This window comes from Mus caroli, unplaced genomic scaffold, assembly GCF_978045245.1.
Source record: "Mus caroli unplaced genomic scaffold, Mus_caroli_1 scaffold_14, whole genome shotgun sequence".
In the NCBI taxonomy this organism is placed as follows: Eukaryota; Metazoa; Chordata; class Mammalia; order Rodentia; family Muridae; genus Mus; species Mus caroli.
Window position 1 is genome coordinate 71,554,322 of NW_028227269.1, and position 16,168 is coordinate 71,570,489.

Sequence of the window (16,168 nt, forward strand, 5' to 3'; positions counted from 1 at the left end):
AGGCCCCATCTATACCTGAAGTTAATCTTGAAATTGGGACCTGCTTCTCTCCAAGAGACTTTAAACCTGCTTTCTGTCCCTTGTGTTGGCACACTCTGCTTTCAGTTCTGAATCCTATCATTCAAACATCGGTGCTGAAACAGTACTTGTTCAGGCCTTTCTGGTCTAGTCTGTCTTGTGCCCAACATAACCACTCCCCACTGGCAATTCCGTTATTCTTTGCTATTTTGATGGTGCTGACTTCTGTGTGAGTGCGTCTTGTTTATCTGCTACCAAGGTGTCTTCTGGGAGATTGGAAAAGCAGGATGGAATCAGGGATCCAAAGGCTTTGTTTGAATTCCTGTTGAATTTTAGTAGATTAACTAGCTTTGGGGAAACCACAAACAAGGTTTAAACAAGGCAAGTACCTTTCAAATGCTTTACAATGCATGTTTGGTTAAAAAGTTATGAAATGTAATTATTTCATTTTGTGCCTAACTGGTTTTGACTTCTCCAGAGAACATTGCCGAGTGAGCTGAATGGCAAGAATGTGTCTAGACATTCCACTTGTCACTAACCTGATGGCTGTAACTAGATTCGTAGAAGAATTGTATCACGGCTTCCCAATCTGGTTGTTCAACATCTCCTGTGTTGGAGTAGAATTCAGACTTTATGTAATTATAAAATTAGGACCAAACTAAATTAGCACTCAATCATCTCCACTCAACAGAAATGTGGCTCTAGCCAAATTTACTTATCCCCCAGGGGAATAATCACAATTTGGTTAACAGCAGTACCCTGGGAGTGAGCAACAGAGCTCACATTTTAATAAGTCAGTACTAGAAAGGTTTTTGGCACTTCCCTCATAATCCTGTAGCATGCCTACTATGGTGCCATACTCCACATCCAGCTCTTGGGAGAGAAAAACAAGTAAGGCATATTACCGGTCTCTAAGGATAGACACTATGGTTTAGCTGAGTATATAGTGTGCAGCAGAGTGAGTTACATAATTCTGTACAAAGAACAACACAGAGTACTTTTCTAAAATCACTCCAATTGGCCTTCTAAGTGTTTTCCAGTTGAAATATTCTCATTTTCTTACTCTCTCTCTCTTTGGTTTTTCAAGACAGGGTTTCTCTGTATAGCCCTGGCTGTTCTGGAACTCACTTTGTAGACCAGGCTGGCCTCAAACTCAGAAATCCCCCTGCCTCTGCCTCCCGAGTGCTGGGATCAAAGGCGTGCGCCACCACCACCCGGCTTCTTACTCTTTTCTCTTCTAGGCAAACATAAACCTCCTGTTCCTTGTCTAATGAAATGGGCTACTCTCGTTTTAAAAAGTAGCATTTCCCCAAATAATCTTTCTTCAACACAAAGTATGTATAAATATAAAGTTTATTTAGCATAGTGTTTAGAAAAATAAGTTCACATCATTTCAGAAAACAAACAAAACACTTAAATTGTCCAGGCATAACCCCCATTACAGTACAACATACAGACTTTAGATCTCTTTGGTTGGGTAATTAAGCACAGAAATGCTCTGGGCCATGCCGTGTGCTATCACCTAACAGTGCAGTAGAGAGGCTCTGTTCCCCACCCCGTGTCATACATTCTGTGTAGTTTCTCTTCAGGTAAGGCACAGTAAAACCATATTGAGTATACAACTGATTGCCTCTGAACGTACAGTACATGCAACAAAATGATACACTTTTTTTTTTCGAGAAACCCTGAAAACCCAAAGAGTCTCATGCGATATAATTTGGATTAATAAAACATATGGTGGTAATATCTAATTTAATTGCAATGTCTCGATTAGACACCAAATAACCATTAGGTTCTACCATCCAAGTTTTAGGAAGACTTTTGAAACTGCTCTTGTAAAACATAAGGACTTTCCCCACAGACTTCCTGAATTATTTTTATGAGATGATCTGTCAAAAACACTTGAGAAAGAAGGACTCGAGTTTATGCACTAATGTTCACATATTGAGGATGTAGCAGGGTAGTCTGTCATACACGCCCAAGAATTCCAGCTTTAACATGCAGAATAACAAGGGTACATACAGAGAGTTAAGGTCAGTGTGCAATTCAACTATGGATTAAAAAAAAGACCTATGGCTACAACATCTACTTGCCTTTCACAACACAAGAAAGGCACCAGACATGTATTAAGTCTTCACTATAAATCTACATGAGATATTTATGCAGTACAACACAGGGGCCTTTGTTTGTTTTCGGGGGGGGGGGGTGTGAGGGAATGAACCTCCTTTGAATGCTAGAGACCATTCTCTCTACTAGACGTAACTAAGAGCTGAGTGCCAATTCTGGCTATAGAGTGCATAGATAGGCTGGCACCAGAAAACCCCACAGCCAGCAGCAGGGGTTGGATTTAAAGGGGGTTATTTACCTCTATTCTGATTCCTTATCAGGAATCACTAGAGGGTCTTTTGCAGCATCTTCAAGCATTGGTTTATGTAAGAAGGATATTCTGCCACGTGAACTCCAAGGGCTCTGAGGCTGGCCCTTGGTGTTGGGGAAAAAAGTCATTTGCAATTCTGTGCAAGGAGATCACGGGGTTTACCATATTCCATTCACACATACCTGGGCTGCATATCAACTGGCCCTTATTTTACTGAAAGAATAGACTAGAACAGTAAGTTCTCATAATGAGCACTGATTCTTACCGGGTGGATTGTATAGATAACTGGGGTGTTTGTAGGGCTAGAAGCTCATCATGTTGGAATACGAATACATTTCCTAGATAAGTACTTAGTTTTGTGCTATCTTTTCTTTCTCATAAGGAGAAAAGGAGGAAGAACTCAGAATAAAAAAGATACTTTTGTCAGACATATGGGAGTTTTCCATCACACGCACGCAGACACCCACACATACCCGCCTTATAGAACCTTTTGACTTTCCCACTTCCCTTACCAGACAGGTATTTTAAAATAATGTCTCTTGTTATCTGCAGCAATCTAGTAAAAAATAACATTTTTTTATGTAAACTATACTACAAGACCAGGATGCTAATCACATTAATATGATCAGTAAATAACTGGGAGACGGGGGCAGCCAAGCTGTGTAAGTAGTGTCAGAGTGGAAAACCACACTGAAGCAACTGGCTTCGTGAAAATAAAAACAAGAACATCCAAAACAAACAAACAACAACCTCTGGCCCAAATTGCATATTTCAGCAATTGAGGGACATTCACCAATTTCACAAAAATGGGATTTAGGTTCTTTATCAAAATGATGGGCACAGAATTCTTCATAGAGCTCTTAATCTTGACTGAAAGTTCCCTTTGTAGTAACAACAAATGCTAAATCCTCAGTGACCCTTACTCTGCAGGCTCAGCTGATGAGTATGTTAGTTAGAAACCAAGTTAGAAACCCTTCCACCACCTTAACAAAGCCAAGGAGTGGTGCTATCTTTGTGCTTAGCAACTGAGAAGTCACCTTAGAAAAAGTCGCCTTCTCTCTGAAATCAGAGATGCCCTGGACTAACAGCATAAAGGCATTGCATTGTTATATCATAGATGCAGAGTCCTACTCAAATTTTAAACAAAATTTCCTACAGAAACCGGAAGGATTTGTTTCATTAAATACGACAGGCAACAGTCATGTATACCGACCAATTCAAAACACTGGAAATGAGCTTCAGTTGAACAGATTTTTAGTACAATTTACATATATATTTTTTATTTTAAAATGGTTGTTGTCAAGCTGGGTAGTGGTGGCCCATGTCTTGAATCCCAGTACTTGGGAGGCAGGCAGGTGAATCTCTGTGAGTTCAAGGCCAGCCTGGTCTACAGAGTGAGTTCCAGAATGGTCAGTAACAGTTTCTCTGTTACTCAAAAAAAAACTAAAACCAAAACAGAATTTAAAAAAAAAAAAAAAGGTTGTTTTCATAGCCTGCAGAACTGCTGTTTCATGGTCTTTCTATACTTTTCTACTTTCATTATAATGAAAAGCATCGACAATATCTGTCTATCCATGTGCATGGCAACCCTTCCACATGATATTTAGTGAAATGGAAGTCCTGCCTTATGCAGGGGTTCTGTGGTAAACTTAACCCTGTTTGACGGTACACAAGAACCATCAACACTGCTGTTGACGCTTCTGTACCTGACTAGTAATAAAAAGGCCACAAGGTAAAAAGGCACATAGGAGTCTATAGAAAACATATTTAAATGAATCAAAGTTGCTAAAGTAAGAAAGATGTGACGAGAAGTGACAAAGTTCCAGTACTGGGGGTTAACATTTCCTGTTTCAGTGTTAATTAACATTGACCTCAATAGACTCTTGATAAAAATTACAAAAAAAAAAAAAAAAAAAAAAACTTGGTTGGAAACAAAGATGTCCTATTCCCGCTCAAACAATAAATATAAATTAAACAGTAAGAAGACATTTTCTTTTCAGTTCACAGAGCCTGAAGAGAGACATACAAGGTATAAATAAAAACTCACTGTACTTACTCAGATCTTGCTTAGAGACCTGTATTTACATTCGTACCCAAGTTGTGTCAGAGTTTAGTGGCGTTTCAAACTTTCTCGGCCACGTTTAACTATTAGCAATCACATTTGGAAACACGTAGAGACTTAAAACCAAGCCTTCCCCCAAATGCTGAAAATGATGAATGTGTGTATGTACACACACACACACACACACACACACACACACACATACAAGCTACATAATTTGAAAAATATACCCTTATGATAGTCTAGAGTACCATTGTTTCTTAACCATCTCAATGCCCATGGAGTAAAAGTAAACAAACAAACAAACAAACAAAAAACCAACTGCATTGCTTCCAAGAGCCTGGAGCTATTATTTAATCTCCTAAATTAGGTGTATACATTTTAAATCTGAAATACTGTCACCTTCCATTTCGCCTGTGGAGTTATACTGCTGACTAAATGATAGACGATGGTTTGATGGATGCATTCACTTGTTGCCTCGCCCCATCTGTTTCAAAGCGAGCACGATGTGACCAGAGGGGCTTCGGCAGTGCAGGTCCACTCTGTGTATTTAACTACGCTCTTCATGCAGCCCAAGCCAGATGCGCTTGCTTGCAGAAGTACAGTGTTTTTCTCTAAATGAATAGAAGCTCTCCATCCTCCGGGCTTCGCAAAGAAAAGGATTTGCTCCTGTTAACGCAGAGAAGGAGGGATGTGGAGTGAATCGGGCTTATAAGTCTTGCATGTCTTCATCCAACTGGACGGTTTGGAGCTTGGCCAGCTCTTTTTTGTCCGTTCCTAGGTCTTCACAGCCGGCTTCAACCATGCCGTCCAGGACGTACTTGGATTTCGAGTCTAACATCATTAAGTTGTTTGTTGCTTTGTTCTCAGAATTTTGTATGAAATTCTCTTTTATGTTAGGGACTGACTGCAGAACCAAGCGCTGTTCTCTGACAAAATCCTGGTGGACTGCTGTCGAGGCGTGGCTCACCTGCTCTTCAGCTGTGGGTACGATCTCACCCAGGGCAGCCTGGGTCATCGGGCCGGACAATAGGTCTTGACCCGGAATAAGGGAACAGTTCTGAAGGGTTGCATAGTTACTGTTGCTGACAGATGACACAGTACATTTGCTTGCCACAGGTGCAGACACAGGCTGGCTCTCGGCAAGGTCAGGGTTGAGCTCAGCGGGATTAAGTAGTGTAGGGGGGGTCAGGGAAAAACCGTGGGCAGCGGACACATTAACCAACGACGAGGTCAGTGGATGGAGGCCACTCCCAGAGAGATTTTCCGAAGACAGGCTTGCATTTACTTGTGCACTGTGATTGACAGGCATCAACTGAGAAAAGACCAGGCCTCTTTCTAAGCCTTCCTGTTTCACAGCTCCTACAGTCTGGCCTGAATTAGGAACGGTGTATACCACTGCACTGGGGGTAAGAGGGCTTAGGAAAAGTTTACCGTGCTGGACTGTGGCTGGCTCACTTGTAAATGTGCTTCCGTCCGAAGTGCTTGGGGTAACTGAAAGATTACCTAGGGGGAAGAGGACCAATTAGCATTGATGAAAATGATACAGAAAGAAAAACAAACACACAGTCACTCCTTTAGCACACACGATTTTTCCTCAGGTATAGTATTTATGGAGAGGTGACACTTAAATATATAACATAGTTCAGCTTCAGTATGGTAAACTGCAGAGTCCCAGGCTGAGGACTCAGGCAGACAAACTTTCTCTAGATACATTTTGTATTTCTTTTGGCAGTGCTGGTGACTGAACTCAGAGCTTTCTATCTGCTGGGTAAAGATTCTGTCACTGAGCTACATTTTATCTACATTTGTTAACCTCCCATGCCACTGTAAGGACCAATGAAAGAACTGCAGGGGGCTTAGGAAGCAGGCCTGGGGAGAGGATTCCATGGCTGATCACCTGCGTGGTGCAGGCCTTGGGTTCACGCCTCAGCATCACCAAAAATTAAAACAAACAAAAATATACAAGCCAACCAATCAAAAACAAGCAAGTATGTGGGACCTGGGGATAAAAGCTGGGCTACACAGTAAGACCTTATCTCAACGAAAAAGAAAAAAAAAAAAAAAAAAAGAAGAAGAGAGAAAATTCTGTCCAAGCTTCTGGCTCTTTATCACAGACTTACCATCTCTTAATCAGTTGCTAGTGATCACTAACTCTACCAGTTAGAATGAGAGAAAGTGCAAAACCAACTAGTTCCGTTAGGACTGCCCAGGTACTGAGCATAAAATGTAAACGAAAATACCACATAAAATGAGTTTCTCTGGAACTTACAAGTTAACGACACCAACCTGTACAGACAAGTCTCTGACTTCCACCCAACTACCAATAAAGCAGTCTCAAGTCAACAAAACCCTCTAGGTTTTTTTCTTTTTTTTTTCTCTCCCTCATTTGTTGTGCGAGCTTTAAATTTTCAGGGTTGTAGCAATGGGAGAGATGAATGGTAACTCTGGAGTGCTCTTTTTTAAAATAAAGAAAAACATAGAGGGCTAGAATTAACGCCTCTGTCAAAGGGGTGCATCTTTTGAGGCCCCCACCTTAATGGTCTGTGGAGACTAGAAGAAAAAGTATAAGCACAAAATAGATGTTTAAGTGAGAAACTTGGGACAATGAAGACCCTGGAATCCCCATCAAATAAAACCCCCTCTGAGTCTTTACAAGGGAAAGGGAACTGATGGCAGTCAGATGACTTGGGCCCCCAAATATTATCAGAGAGAAAGATGAATTTAGGGAGCTTTCTGGGGGAGAATTAATATGGGGTACTTATCTACCCCACTCTTCAATTAGAGATCTAATCAACTCCTTTACAAGTGCAGAAAATTAAGTGGGTCATTCAGCGTTGCCCTTCTTGAATTCGTGTAGTCTAGATGACAGTACTCTGTATGTGAGGAAGTTCCCAGGGTCACCCATGGCTTCCAACATCTTTAAGCACTTTATATAAGCAAAAAAATGTCTTTCTATGAGAAACCAAAAGAAAAAAGACTATATTTGAACTCCTTTAAAAATGTTAACTACTAGTACATAAGTATTATCACACAAAGACTATTACAAGCCGGGCAGTGGTAGCGCATGCCTTTAATCCCAGCACTTGGGAGGCAGAGGCAGGAGGATTTCTGAGTTTAAGGCCAGCCTGGTCTACATAGTGAGTTCCTGGACAGCCAGGGCTATACAGAAAAACCCTGTCTTGAAAAACAAACAAACAAACAAACAAAAAAGACTTACAAAAAAAAAAAAAACAGTTCTGTATATATTCTTTAACTTAAATTTTTTCTTTCCAGGCCATACCCATGAACAGACTGCCCCTATTTTAAACCTTTGATTTTCAGTGTGTTTTAAGTCTTATAGAGTTCAACATTGTAAGGAGGAAAAAGCTACAATTAATCTTTGCTTTGTGTGAGTGTGTTTGTGAAACTGTTCACTAGCAGATATGTCCACAAAATGATTAATTTTTTTGATAGAGTTATAAGTAACAACATATGCAACATTTCTCCAACAGCTATTAAACTCAAGTAAAATAACATACTCTGAACATGGAAAAACACTAACTTATATAAATGAAGGGGAAAACAGATTCATATTCCAAAGGATGATTTTTTTTTTTCTTTTTCAGTACTGGGAATTGAACCCAAGGCTTCAGACATAAAACATGATTTTTGTTGTTGTTGCTGTTTTAAGCCAGGGTCTATCTATATAGCTCTGCCTGTCATGGAACTCACTCTGTGACCAGGCTGATCTCAAACACAGAGATCTGTCTGCCTCTGCCTCCCAATGGCGAGGATGAAAGACATGTGCCACCCACCATGCCTGGCTAGAACGTGATTTTTAAGTAGAGCTGCAACTGAGGTACAAATTAATCAGTACAAAAACAGAATAGAACAAACGCAGGTGCAAAGTACAATTGTACAATGATGCTAAAGGAGAAAAAACAAACAAACAAAGCCCCAAATCCCGATTGTAAAATGAAAGAAGATATCCGCAGACTGCTTTTCCTCATAACTTCCTATATAACATTTTCCTGGATCTAGGGAGAACCACTTTGAGGAATGTTTAGTGTAAGTTTGATTTGCTTTGGTTTGCTACATTTTTTGGAGACGGACTCTCACCATGTAACCTACTTTAGCTTGAATGTAGCTCTGTGAAACTAGGTAACTCAGGCAGGCATTAAGCCCCATTTTCCAACTTCAGTCTCCCAAGTGCTAGGATTATAGACAGGCATTTACCACCATACTCCATCTTAGTATTTTTAAAAATAAAGTCCAAATTTCCAAAATGCTTTCCAGCAATCTGTAATACTCAACTACTACAAAGGAGTTGCCTACTGGAACCATCTGGTTAAACTGACGCCAGAGAGTCAAAGGGTAGGGAGCCCGGTCATTTGATCTTGGCTATTTTTGTTATTCTTATTCTTGGTAAATATCCCGTTGAAAAACTATTGTTGGGCAGTGGTGGCTCATAACTTTAATCCCAGCACTTGGAAGCAGAGACAAGCAGATCAGAGTTTGAGGCCAGCCTGGTCCACAGAATCAGGTCTGGGACAGCCAGGGATACCATGTCTTGAAAAACTGAAAGGAAAAAAAAAAAGTGGAAAACAACTCCCCCACCCCTCACCCCCAAGACAACTCTGGCTATTAAAGTCATAGCACTTTTTTTGATTACAGATGAGAAGCATTTTGCATTCTCCTCTGCTAACATGCATCCATGCTCAAACTCTCTGTGCAACTTAGTTGTTTCTAGAATGCTACAAACTGCTTGGAAACTTTCATAAAGAGGCAAAATGGGTTAGAGTCATAAATAATTTGGCTTTCTCTGGGGGTGTTTGTCTTTTGTCCTAAATTGGAGTGTGACTTAGGTTAACTCTTACATCATCTGGAGCGATTATAAACAGCTGAAGAGTGTACTACAGGAGCATGGTGGCTTACTGGTTTTTTTCTCTAAAGAGACAAATACACAGAATGAAATGTGCAACTATTTTTCACTAATGCCTCTAATAGTTGAAGTAGACCATGGCTACAGAAGAGAGATTTGTAAAAAAAAACAAAACCAAAAACAACAACAATAACAACAACAAAACCCTGACCTTATTGCAGGTTGACCTTTGGTAAAAATCTGAGCTTTCAAACCTGCTTTCAGGAGAGAGGATAAGATCATCATCTCCCACCTCTATGAGCTAGAGGCTCCTCAGCATCCTATGCCCAATTCTAACTGTTCCTATTTCAACACAGAAAAATGACAAGTGATACAGATTTGACTCACATTCCTGAGGAACTGATGTGCCAGCCTCAGGCTTACTTCCTTTCTCTAACAGACTGCAGTTAGGAAAGCCACAAACACACAATGACACAATTGTTTTCATAAATACAAACCCACACGGTGGAGACACCAACACACATCCAGAGCAACAGAAAAGCATATGTTCTTCTAAATTTCTTTTAGGTCTTCTTAGGTTTTCTGTTAATTATAGGAAGAACACGATGCAAGCAAGACTACATTCTGTCTTTTAGTTTATTCTTTTTAAAATGTCTTCTGGTCAAATAAAGAACTGCTTGACTAATTTTATGTTCCTAGCAATTTTATTAATTTTTAATTTTAAAACGTCAAGTACTGGGTTATTTTATAAGCACTGATTGACTTGCCATATTCCTATAATTGTAGAGTTGGCAAGGTCTGCTAGAAACGGTACTTTTCCATTCTGTTTGGGGGAAGATAAAACACCATTCCCCAGGATGTAAGAAAGTCGGGCAAGCTGGATCGTATTTAGGTACTGGGAAACACATCAAGGCTGTTCTGTAACTGTGTAAACCAATGATGCATCTGGACAATAACACAAATCTATAGCTTTCACTAAACCTGTCATTTACAGCAACTAACCAACATATGCCCTGGTGCACTGCTGGTACCAAATGAAGCTTTTACCTTGTGAAGCTGCTACTGAGACAGGAGGCAGCTGCAGTGGAGAGAATCCAATGCTCCCATTAAGGAACTGGCCGTTGGCTCCAGAATTAGGGATCTGGACAATGCCATACTGGTTAATTTGCACGGGTGTAGTAAAAGTCACCACAGAGCCACCGTCCTGGGAGGCCACTGTCTGAATGCCTTCTCTTTTTACTTCAGTGCAGGGTATCAGCCCTGGGAATGACACAGGGGCACTAGGGCTGTAGGAGGTGGTGGCTGCTGAGTTCACAGCAGAACTCTGGAGGACTTTGAATTCTTTCACATCCTGGGAGGTAGATCCCAGGATGTCTGTCATGGCTATGCCATTGCCCACAATGTTTGAAGACATTTTGGGTGGGTTCAGTGACACTGTCTGTGTATTTCCCACATTCAGTCCATTAAGGATAACTCCATTGTGTCCCTGAATAAAAGAATTGCCATTAAGGAAGACAGGTGAAGTACTTGCAGGTACTAAGCTTCCATTCAACAAAACTCCAGACGAGCTTAGTGATATCTTAGCATTTCCAATTTGTTGCATATATACTGGCTCCACGTGGCTAGAGAGGCTGAGGTTGGTGACGCCATCAGATGTGCCTGAAAGTGGATGAGGAGACAAATCCTCATGTCCCTTGCTGGATTCATCCTCAGTGCTGGGGTTGCCATCTGATTCGCTGTTCAGGGGGAGGAGAAGACATTTGTGAAGGTCAAGGGATTGATAATCGACATAGTTTGTAAAATATCCTTCAAACTCATTAACGGCAACATTTAAGCAAAGCACAATAGAATTATCCGCTGGCCCTGTTGAAACTATGAGGTTTTAAGCTAATTCTGCCCAGCCAGGGAATGAGATGATGCATTTGGACCCCTTAAAAAAATAAAATAATAGCCGGACGTGGTGGCACACGCCTTTAATCCCAGCACTCGGGAGGCAGAGGCAGGCGGATTTTTGAGTTCGAGGCCAGCCTGGTTTACAGAGTTAGTTCCAGGACAGCCAGGGCTATACAGAGAAACCCTGTCTCGGAAAAAACAAAATAAAACAAAACAAAAAACCAACCAACCAAACAAAAAATAAAATAAAATCAGAGAAAGACCAGAAGGCTGGACAATGTAAAAGTCAACTGAAAGCACTTTAATACTGTGTTTTCATTCCTAGAGCATTCCTAGGCTACTCCAACTGTTAAAAGGACTGCTACCTCTGCCATAGAACCGATTCATGAAATGTTAATGTGTCGCCTTGCTGTTTAGGAGAGCCAGTTCAGATTCATGTTATTTTAAGGTAGATGGAATCACCAAAGGAGCAGGAGGGGTGAGGTGTTCAGTTGTATTTGCCAGTTAGGTAACCAGAGGCCATTTTCTCACCTGCTCCCAAATTTCTATTCCACCAGAGAGACAACTCTCACTCAATAAAGTGCTTCGCCCTTGTAGGAAAGACACTCGCAATGCACAGTTGCCTTTGAATCCAAAGGAAGCCATAAGGGCTTATTTAACACACACCATCCAGTGCTCTGGTGAGGTGGGAGGGAAAAGGTGAGCATCACTCAGGGAGTGGCCTTATCACTATCAGACTCCTGCCCTGAGTCTTCAGTCCTCCTCTTCCAGGATCCTGGACATAAGGGAAATACCAAGTTCGGGTCAGAGAGGAATGGTGGCAGTTTTCCTCCTTTGGTTTGAGTCTGGGCGGGGCAGGACAGAAGCAGTTTGGAAGCCTGGTGAGACTTGGTCCAGCTGAGGATCCAACATCCGAGTGTGGTCGGTTTCCTTTCAAGCCGAGGGGAGGGGATTACCCAGGCTTTGGGCTTTGGGGCCAGGAGCGCAGAAAGCGCTTTGATTTACGAGCTGAAGCAGAGCAGCCGTCGCCATTGGTGAGGGTGACTCACCAGGGGTGCGGGTGGGAGGTAGATCCGGAGAGGGGCCTATACCAGGCAACTGGGCTGGGGGTTGAGGGTGTGGAGTTAATGGGGAGGAGGATGAAGTCAGCAGAGCGTGGCTCAGGATATATATGTGTGTATGTGTGTGTGTGTGTGTGTGTGTGTATAGATCCTGGGAACTGGGCCGGTTCCATAGCAAAGGTTACAGGACAGCTGGCCAGCATGTGCCTCCGGCTTCCTACCCAGTGCCTAGGAAATTCCTTCAGTCTATCTGCAGAGCACTCCGGGGTAGGTGGGGTCGCCCAACCAGTGCTCCTTCTCTGGGTCGCCCCCTCTCTCGAGACTGAGAGGGTGCTCGCAGGTCGCCCGGCATGTTTTGTTTATGGTTACCCGCAACCAGGGTCAGGGCTGCACAGTGCGCCTCTCTCCCTGCCTGGGGTGAGCTTTGGGCCTCCGGCTCCACCGGGGCGCAGGGCATAGTAGCGAGGGAGGGCTCTGGAATGCGCAGGGTGATCACCTTCACCTGGCCCAGGCCGGCTGCTTCCATGGCTCCCGGGTTCCTTCCCAGAGCAAAACATTTGAACTGCATTTTGATTCTCTTCTCTCCAATCCCCGCGGGGAGGGGGCCATCAACCTTCTGCTTACTTTACCCGTACAGCAACAACAGCAGCAGCAACAACAACAACCACTACACACCTAAACAACAACAACAACACACACACACAGACAAGGGTCTGACTCTAGCAGACACAAAAGAGGTGAAAACAAAACAAAACAAAAAAACCTCTGCATTTTATACGAAAGCGAGAGAGAGTGTGTGTGTGGGTCTGTGTGTGTGTGTGTGTGGGATGGCTGAAGGAGGACTGAGTGGATAGCTCCCCTACTTCTTTCCTTCTGCCAGCCAGCTTGTCTCCTGTTCCCAAAGTCAGTAGAGGATCATGCTGTGTTAGGGGGTCCAAGAAACTGTCCTTCAGTCCTGCCACCTCTGAGGCACTGTAACCCAATCCGAAGTTGTTCAGAATCAGGTTTCAAAACACCGCAGAGACGAGCAGCACCCACACCCCACGCTGCCCTAGCAGCGATGGGAACCGCGGCGGGCAGGGTGAATGATTAACTCTGTCATATTAAAGCCTCGACGTCCCCAGGCCCCACTAGTCTCTATTAACGCTCCTTTTCCTTCCAGAAAGCCCCTGGTGACCTCCAGGGCAAGCCCGGGGTTCAGTCGAACCCTGGGTACCCTGGAGCGTGTGCGCACTCCAGGCTCCGGGTGATCCGGCGGAGGCAGGGACCCCGGCCGGCGCCGGCAGCCCCTGCGGGCCCGGAGTCGCCGTGCGAGCAGCCTTGCCGGCAGCGTGCGCACACATTCCCTAAAAGAACCAAGGCGAGAGTGGCAACTTCAAAGGCAGCAGGATGGGGGTGGGAAGCCGGGTAGCAGTGACCAGCCGAGGTGGGGGCGGGGACTGGACCTAAGAGGGCGACCAGAAACTTCTGGGAGCAGGAGGGGGAGGGTTAGGAGGGAGGATCCCCCGCCCGCCCGTTGCCACCGTCGTCCCCCCTACCAGCCCGGTAGGGAAGCGAGGTGGGGGGCGGGGAGAGGTGGGCAGCCGGACCAGGCTGGTGGGGAAGGTAAGCGCCATGTTTTCGAGCGCTAGGAGGAAAAGAAAGCTGGGAAGGGGTGGGTGGAGGAAGGGGGAGGAGGAAAGTTGGCGCTCACCTTTTGGACTGGGTCTCGGAGGGGTTTCGGTCACGCTGCCGCCGGTTCTTGAACCAGTTGCTGACCTGGGTGAGGGAGAGGCCGGTGATCTTGGCCAGGTGCCGCTTCTCAGCCGGCGAGGGGTAGCGATTCTGCTTGTAGAGCTCCTTGAGCGCGTTGCGCGACTTCTCCTTGAAACAATACACCGTCTCCTCGCCGTCCCAGATGGTGCGGGGCAAGGGGAATTTCCTGCGCAGCCGGTACTTGTCCACGGCGCCCAGCGGCCGGCCGCGCGCTCGCTCGGCCTCGGTGTAGCGCGCCTTGTACCAGAGCTGCTGCAGCAGCGGATGGTTGGCCGACTCGAAGCTGTGGCTCTCGAGGATGCTGTACAACTCAGGGTAGATGCCCTGGTGGAAGGCCACGAGCGCTCGCGCCTTCAGAAGGCTCTCGTTGCCACGTAGCAGATCGCTCTGGGGCAGGGACCAAAGAAACCGGGCCAGGCGGTCCAGGTTGCCCCCCTGCTGCAAAGCCTCGCACACGCAGGCGACATGGTCCGGCGAGAAGGCCAGCGGGGGCTGCGCGGCGGCTGCGTGCTGGTGCCTGCCCAGAAGTTCCGAGTGGAGTTGTACCTGATCTGCCGCTCCCGCCGCCGCTGCCCCTTCCTCCCGGCTTACCCTGGAGGCAGCCGCGGCGTCCCCCGGCTCCAGGGGGAAAGGAGCTGGAGCCGGGGGGCTCAGCCCAGCCGCCGCGCCCCCCGCCACTTCTCGGTGCGCCTCCTGTCCTTCCGAGGCGCTTTCCATCCCATTCTCCTGCTTGATGTCCGCCGCACTTGCAATCTGCCCGGTGGGGGAGGAAGAGGACATTTTTTGTTGTTTATTTTCCTCCCTCCCTCACTCCCTCGCACTCTTTTCCTCTTTCTTTCCCCCTCTCTTACTCCTCCTTCTTCGCCTCCCTCCCCCTCCCCCCTCCGGAAAGCCCACTCCCTCCCTCCCGGTTTCGGCTGGATCTGGCCGATCAGGTTTCCCCCAGGCCACGCAGTCACCATTAAGATAGCTGCTAGAGCAAAGTAGTGTAAACGGATAGCTGCTTTCTGCCGTTCCCCCAACGTGACTCCTCCGGTTGCTGCATACTATATGGCACTGGCCGCCCGGCCGGCCCGGCCGAGCCACCCCATTGGCTATTTCGCATTCAGTGGGAGGAGGAGACGCCGTTTCTATCCCTGTCGATCACCCGCCTCCCACTCCACCCCTTGCCTTTCCCTCTCTCCCTGACCCCCAGGCACCTTTACCTGCCGGAAAACACCGACATTCTTTTCTGGCCAAGCTTCTGAATGAGCAGTTATCTAGTGTGGCCTGAAAACTGGACAGCTCTTTCAAAGAAAGGCCCAGTAATTCCCAAGGGAATACTAATCGCGTGACCTTAAGGTCTGGACAGCTAAATTTCTAACAAAGAGACCACCCTCAGAATGTAGATGACAAAACTTCAGAGACTAATTCCGAAGCGCCCTAGCACCCCCCCTCCCCCAAACTAAGGGATGTCTTTATTAAGGATGTGTATTCAAGAGTCAAGAACAGCACTAAGGAATGCTCTGATAGAGAAGCATTGGTAGTAATGAAAATTCCGGAGGGGGAGAACTTGAAAAACCTTGAAATGAGCAGTGTGTGTAGCCCACCGAAATGACAAAGGCAAGAAGCATTAAAAAAAAAAAAAAAAAAAAAAGAGCAGAAACCCTGAGATGGACCTAATACAAATAAGCATATAGAAAATAAACCTGGATGTTTATACTGAGTAGTATAGAAGAGAGCTAAATTATAATGGTCTAGTGCATAAGTCTATTTACCATAGTAGAAACATTCAAAATATGGATACCATCAGCACTCCCCTACACACATATACAATGTGGTGCTGGGATGGATAATAGTTTCTCTTTGAAGGTGATAGATAGGTCTGGGAAGAACACCATCTCTATATGCAGGTGTATTGGAAGAGATCCGGATAGAATCAGCAACCCTTGCTGGGATTGCTCGACAGGATTGAGGCTGAAGGGTGGAGGTGCAATGTGGCTATCTTCAGTTGGGATTCTGTCCTTCATGGTTTGCATGAGGTCTTAGCTCAGAGAGGGATGGTGAGCCTGTCTCTGGCTACTGTGGGCCAGTTGAATTTGTCTGCGTATGCTCCTTCTCAAACTCTTAACAGCTAAATGTCCTCCCCCTAACCTTTA

General features: G+C 45.1%; 1 protein-coding gene across 1 annotated transcript; it reads right to left on the reverse strand.

Annotated features, from left to right (window-relative positions):
- Nucleotides 1–1,378: 1,378 nt before the first annotated feature.
- Nucleotides 1,379–14,888, reverse strand: LOC110307153 (homeobox protein SIX4). The gene is made up of 3 exons (XM_021179421.3): nt 13,969–14,888; nt 10,369–11,057; nt 1,379–5,963 (listed from the first exon to the last, which is right to left on the reverse strand). Exons 1-3 carry the CDS (start codon nt 14,808–14,810, stop codon nt 5,167–5,169), a joined length of 2,328 nt encoding a protein of 775 aa, XP_021035080.1. The 5' UTR covers nt 14,811–14,888; the 3' UTR covers nt 1,379–5,166.
- Nucleotides 14,889–16,168: the final 1,280 nt, after the last annotated feature.

What these genes read in the sequence shown, in the direction of transcription:
- LOC110307153 (XM_021179421.3), bottom strand. Translation starts at nt 14,810, where the DNA reads ATGTCCTCTTCCTCCCCCACCGGGCAGATTGCAAGTGCGGCGGACATC. An exon ending in TCCGAGACCCAGTCCAAAAG is followed by an intron (nt 11,058 to 13,968) that starts GTGAGCGCCAAC and finishes CCCCCTGAACAG; the next exon opens with CGAATCAGATGGCAACCCCA. An exon ending in CTCAGTAGCAGCTTCACAAG is followed by an intron (nt 5,964 to 10,368) that starts GTAAAAGCTTCA and finishes TCTTCCCCCTAG; the next exon opens with GTAATCTTTCAGTTACCCCA.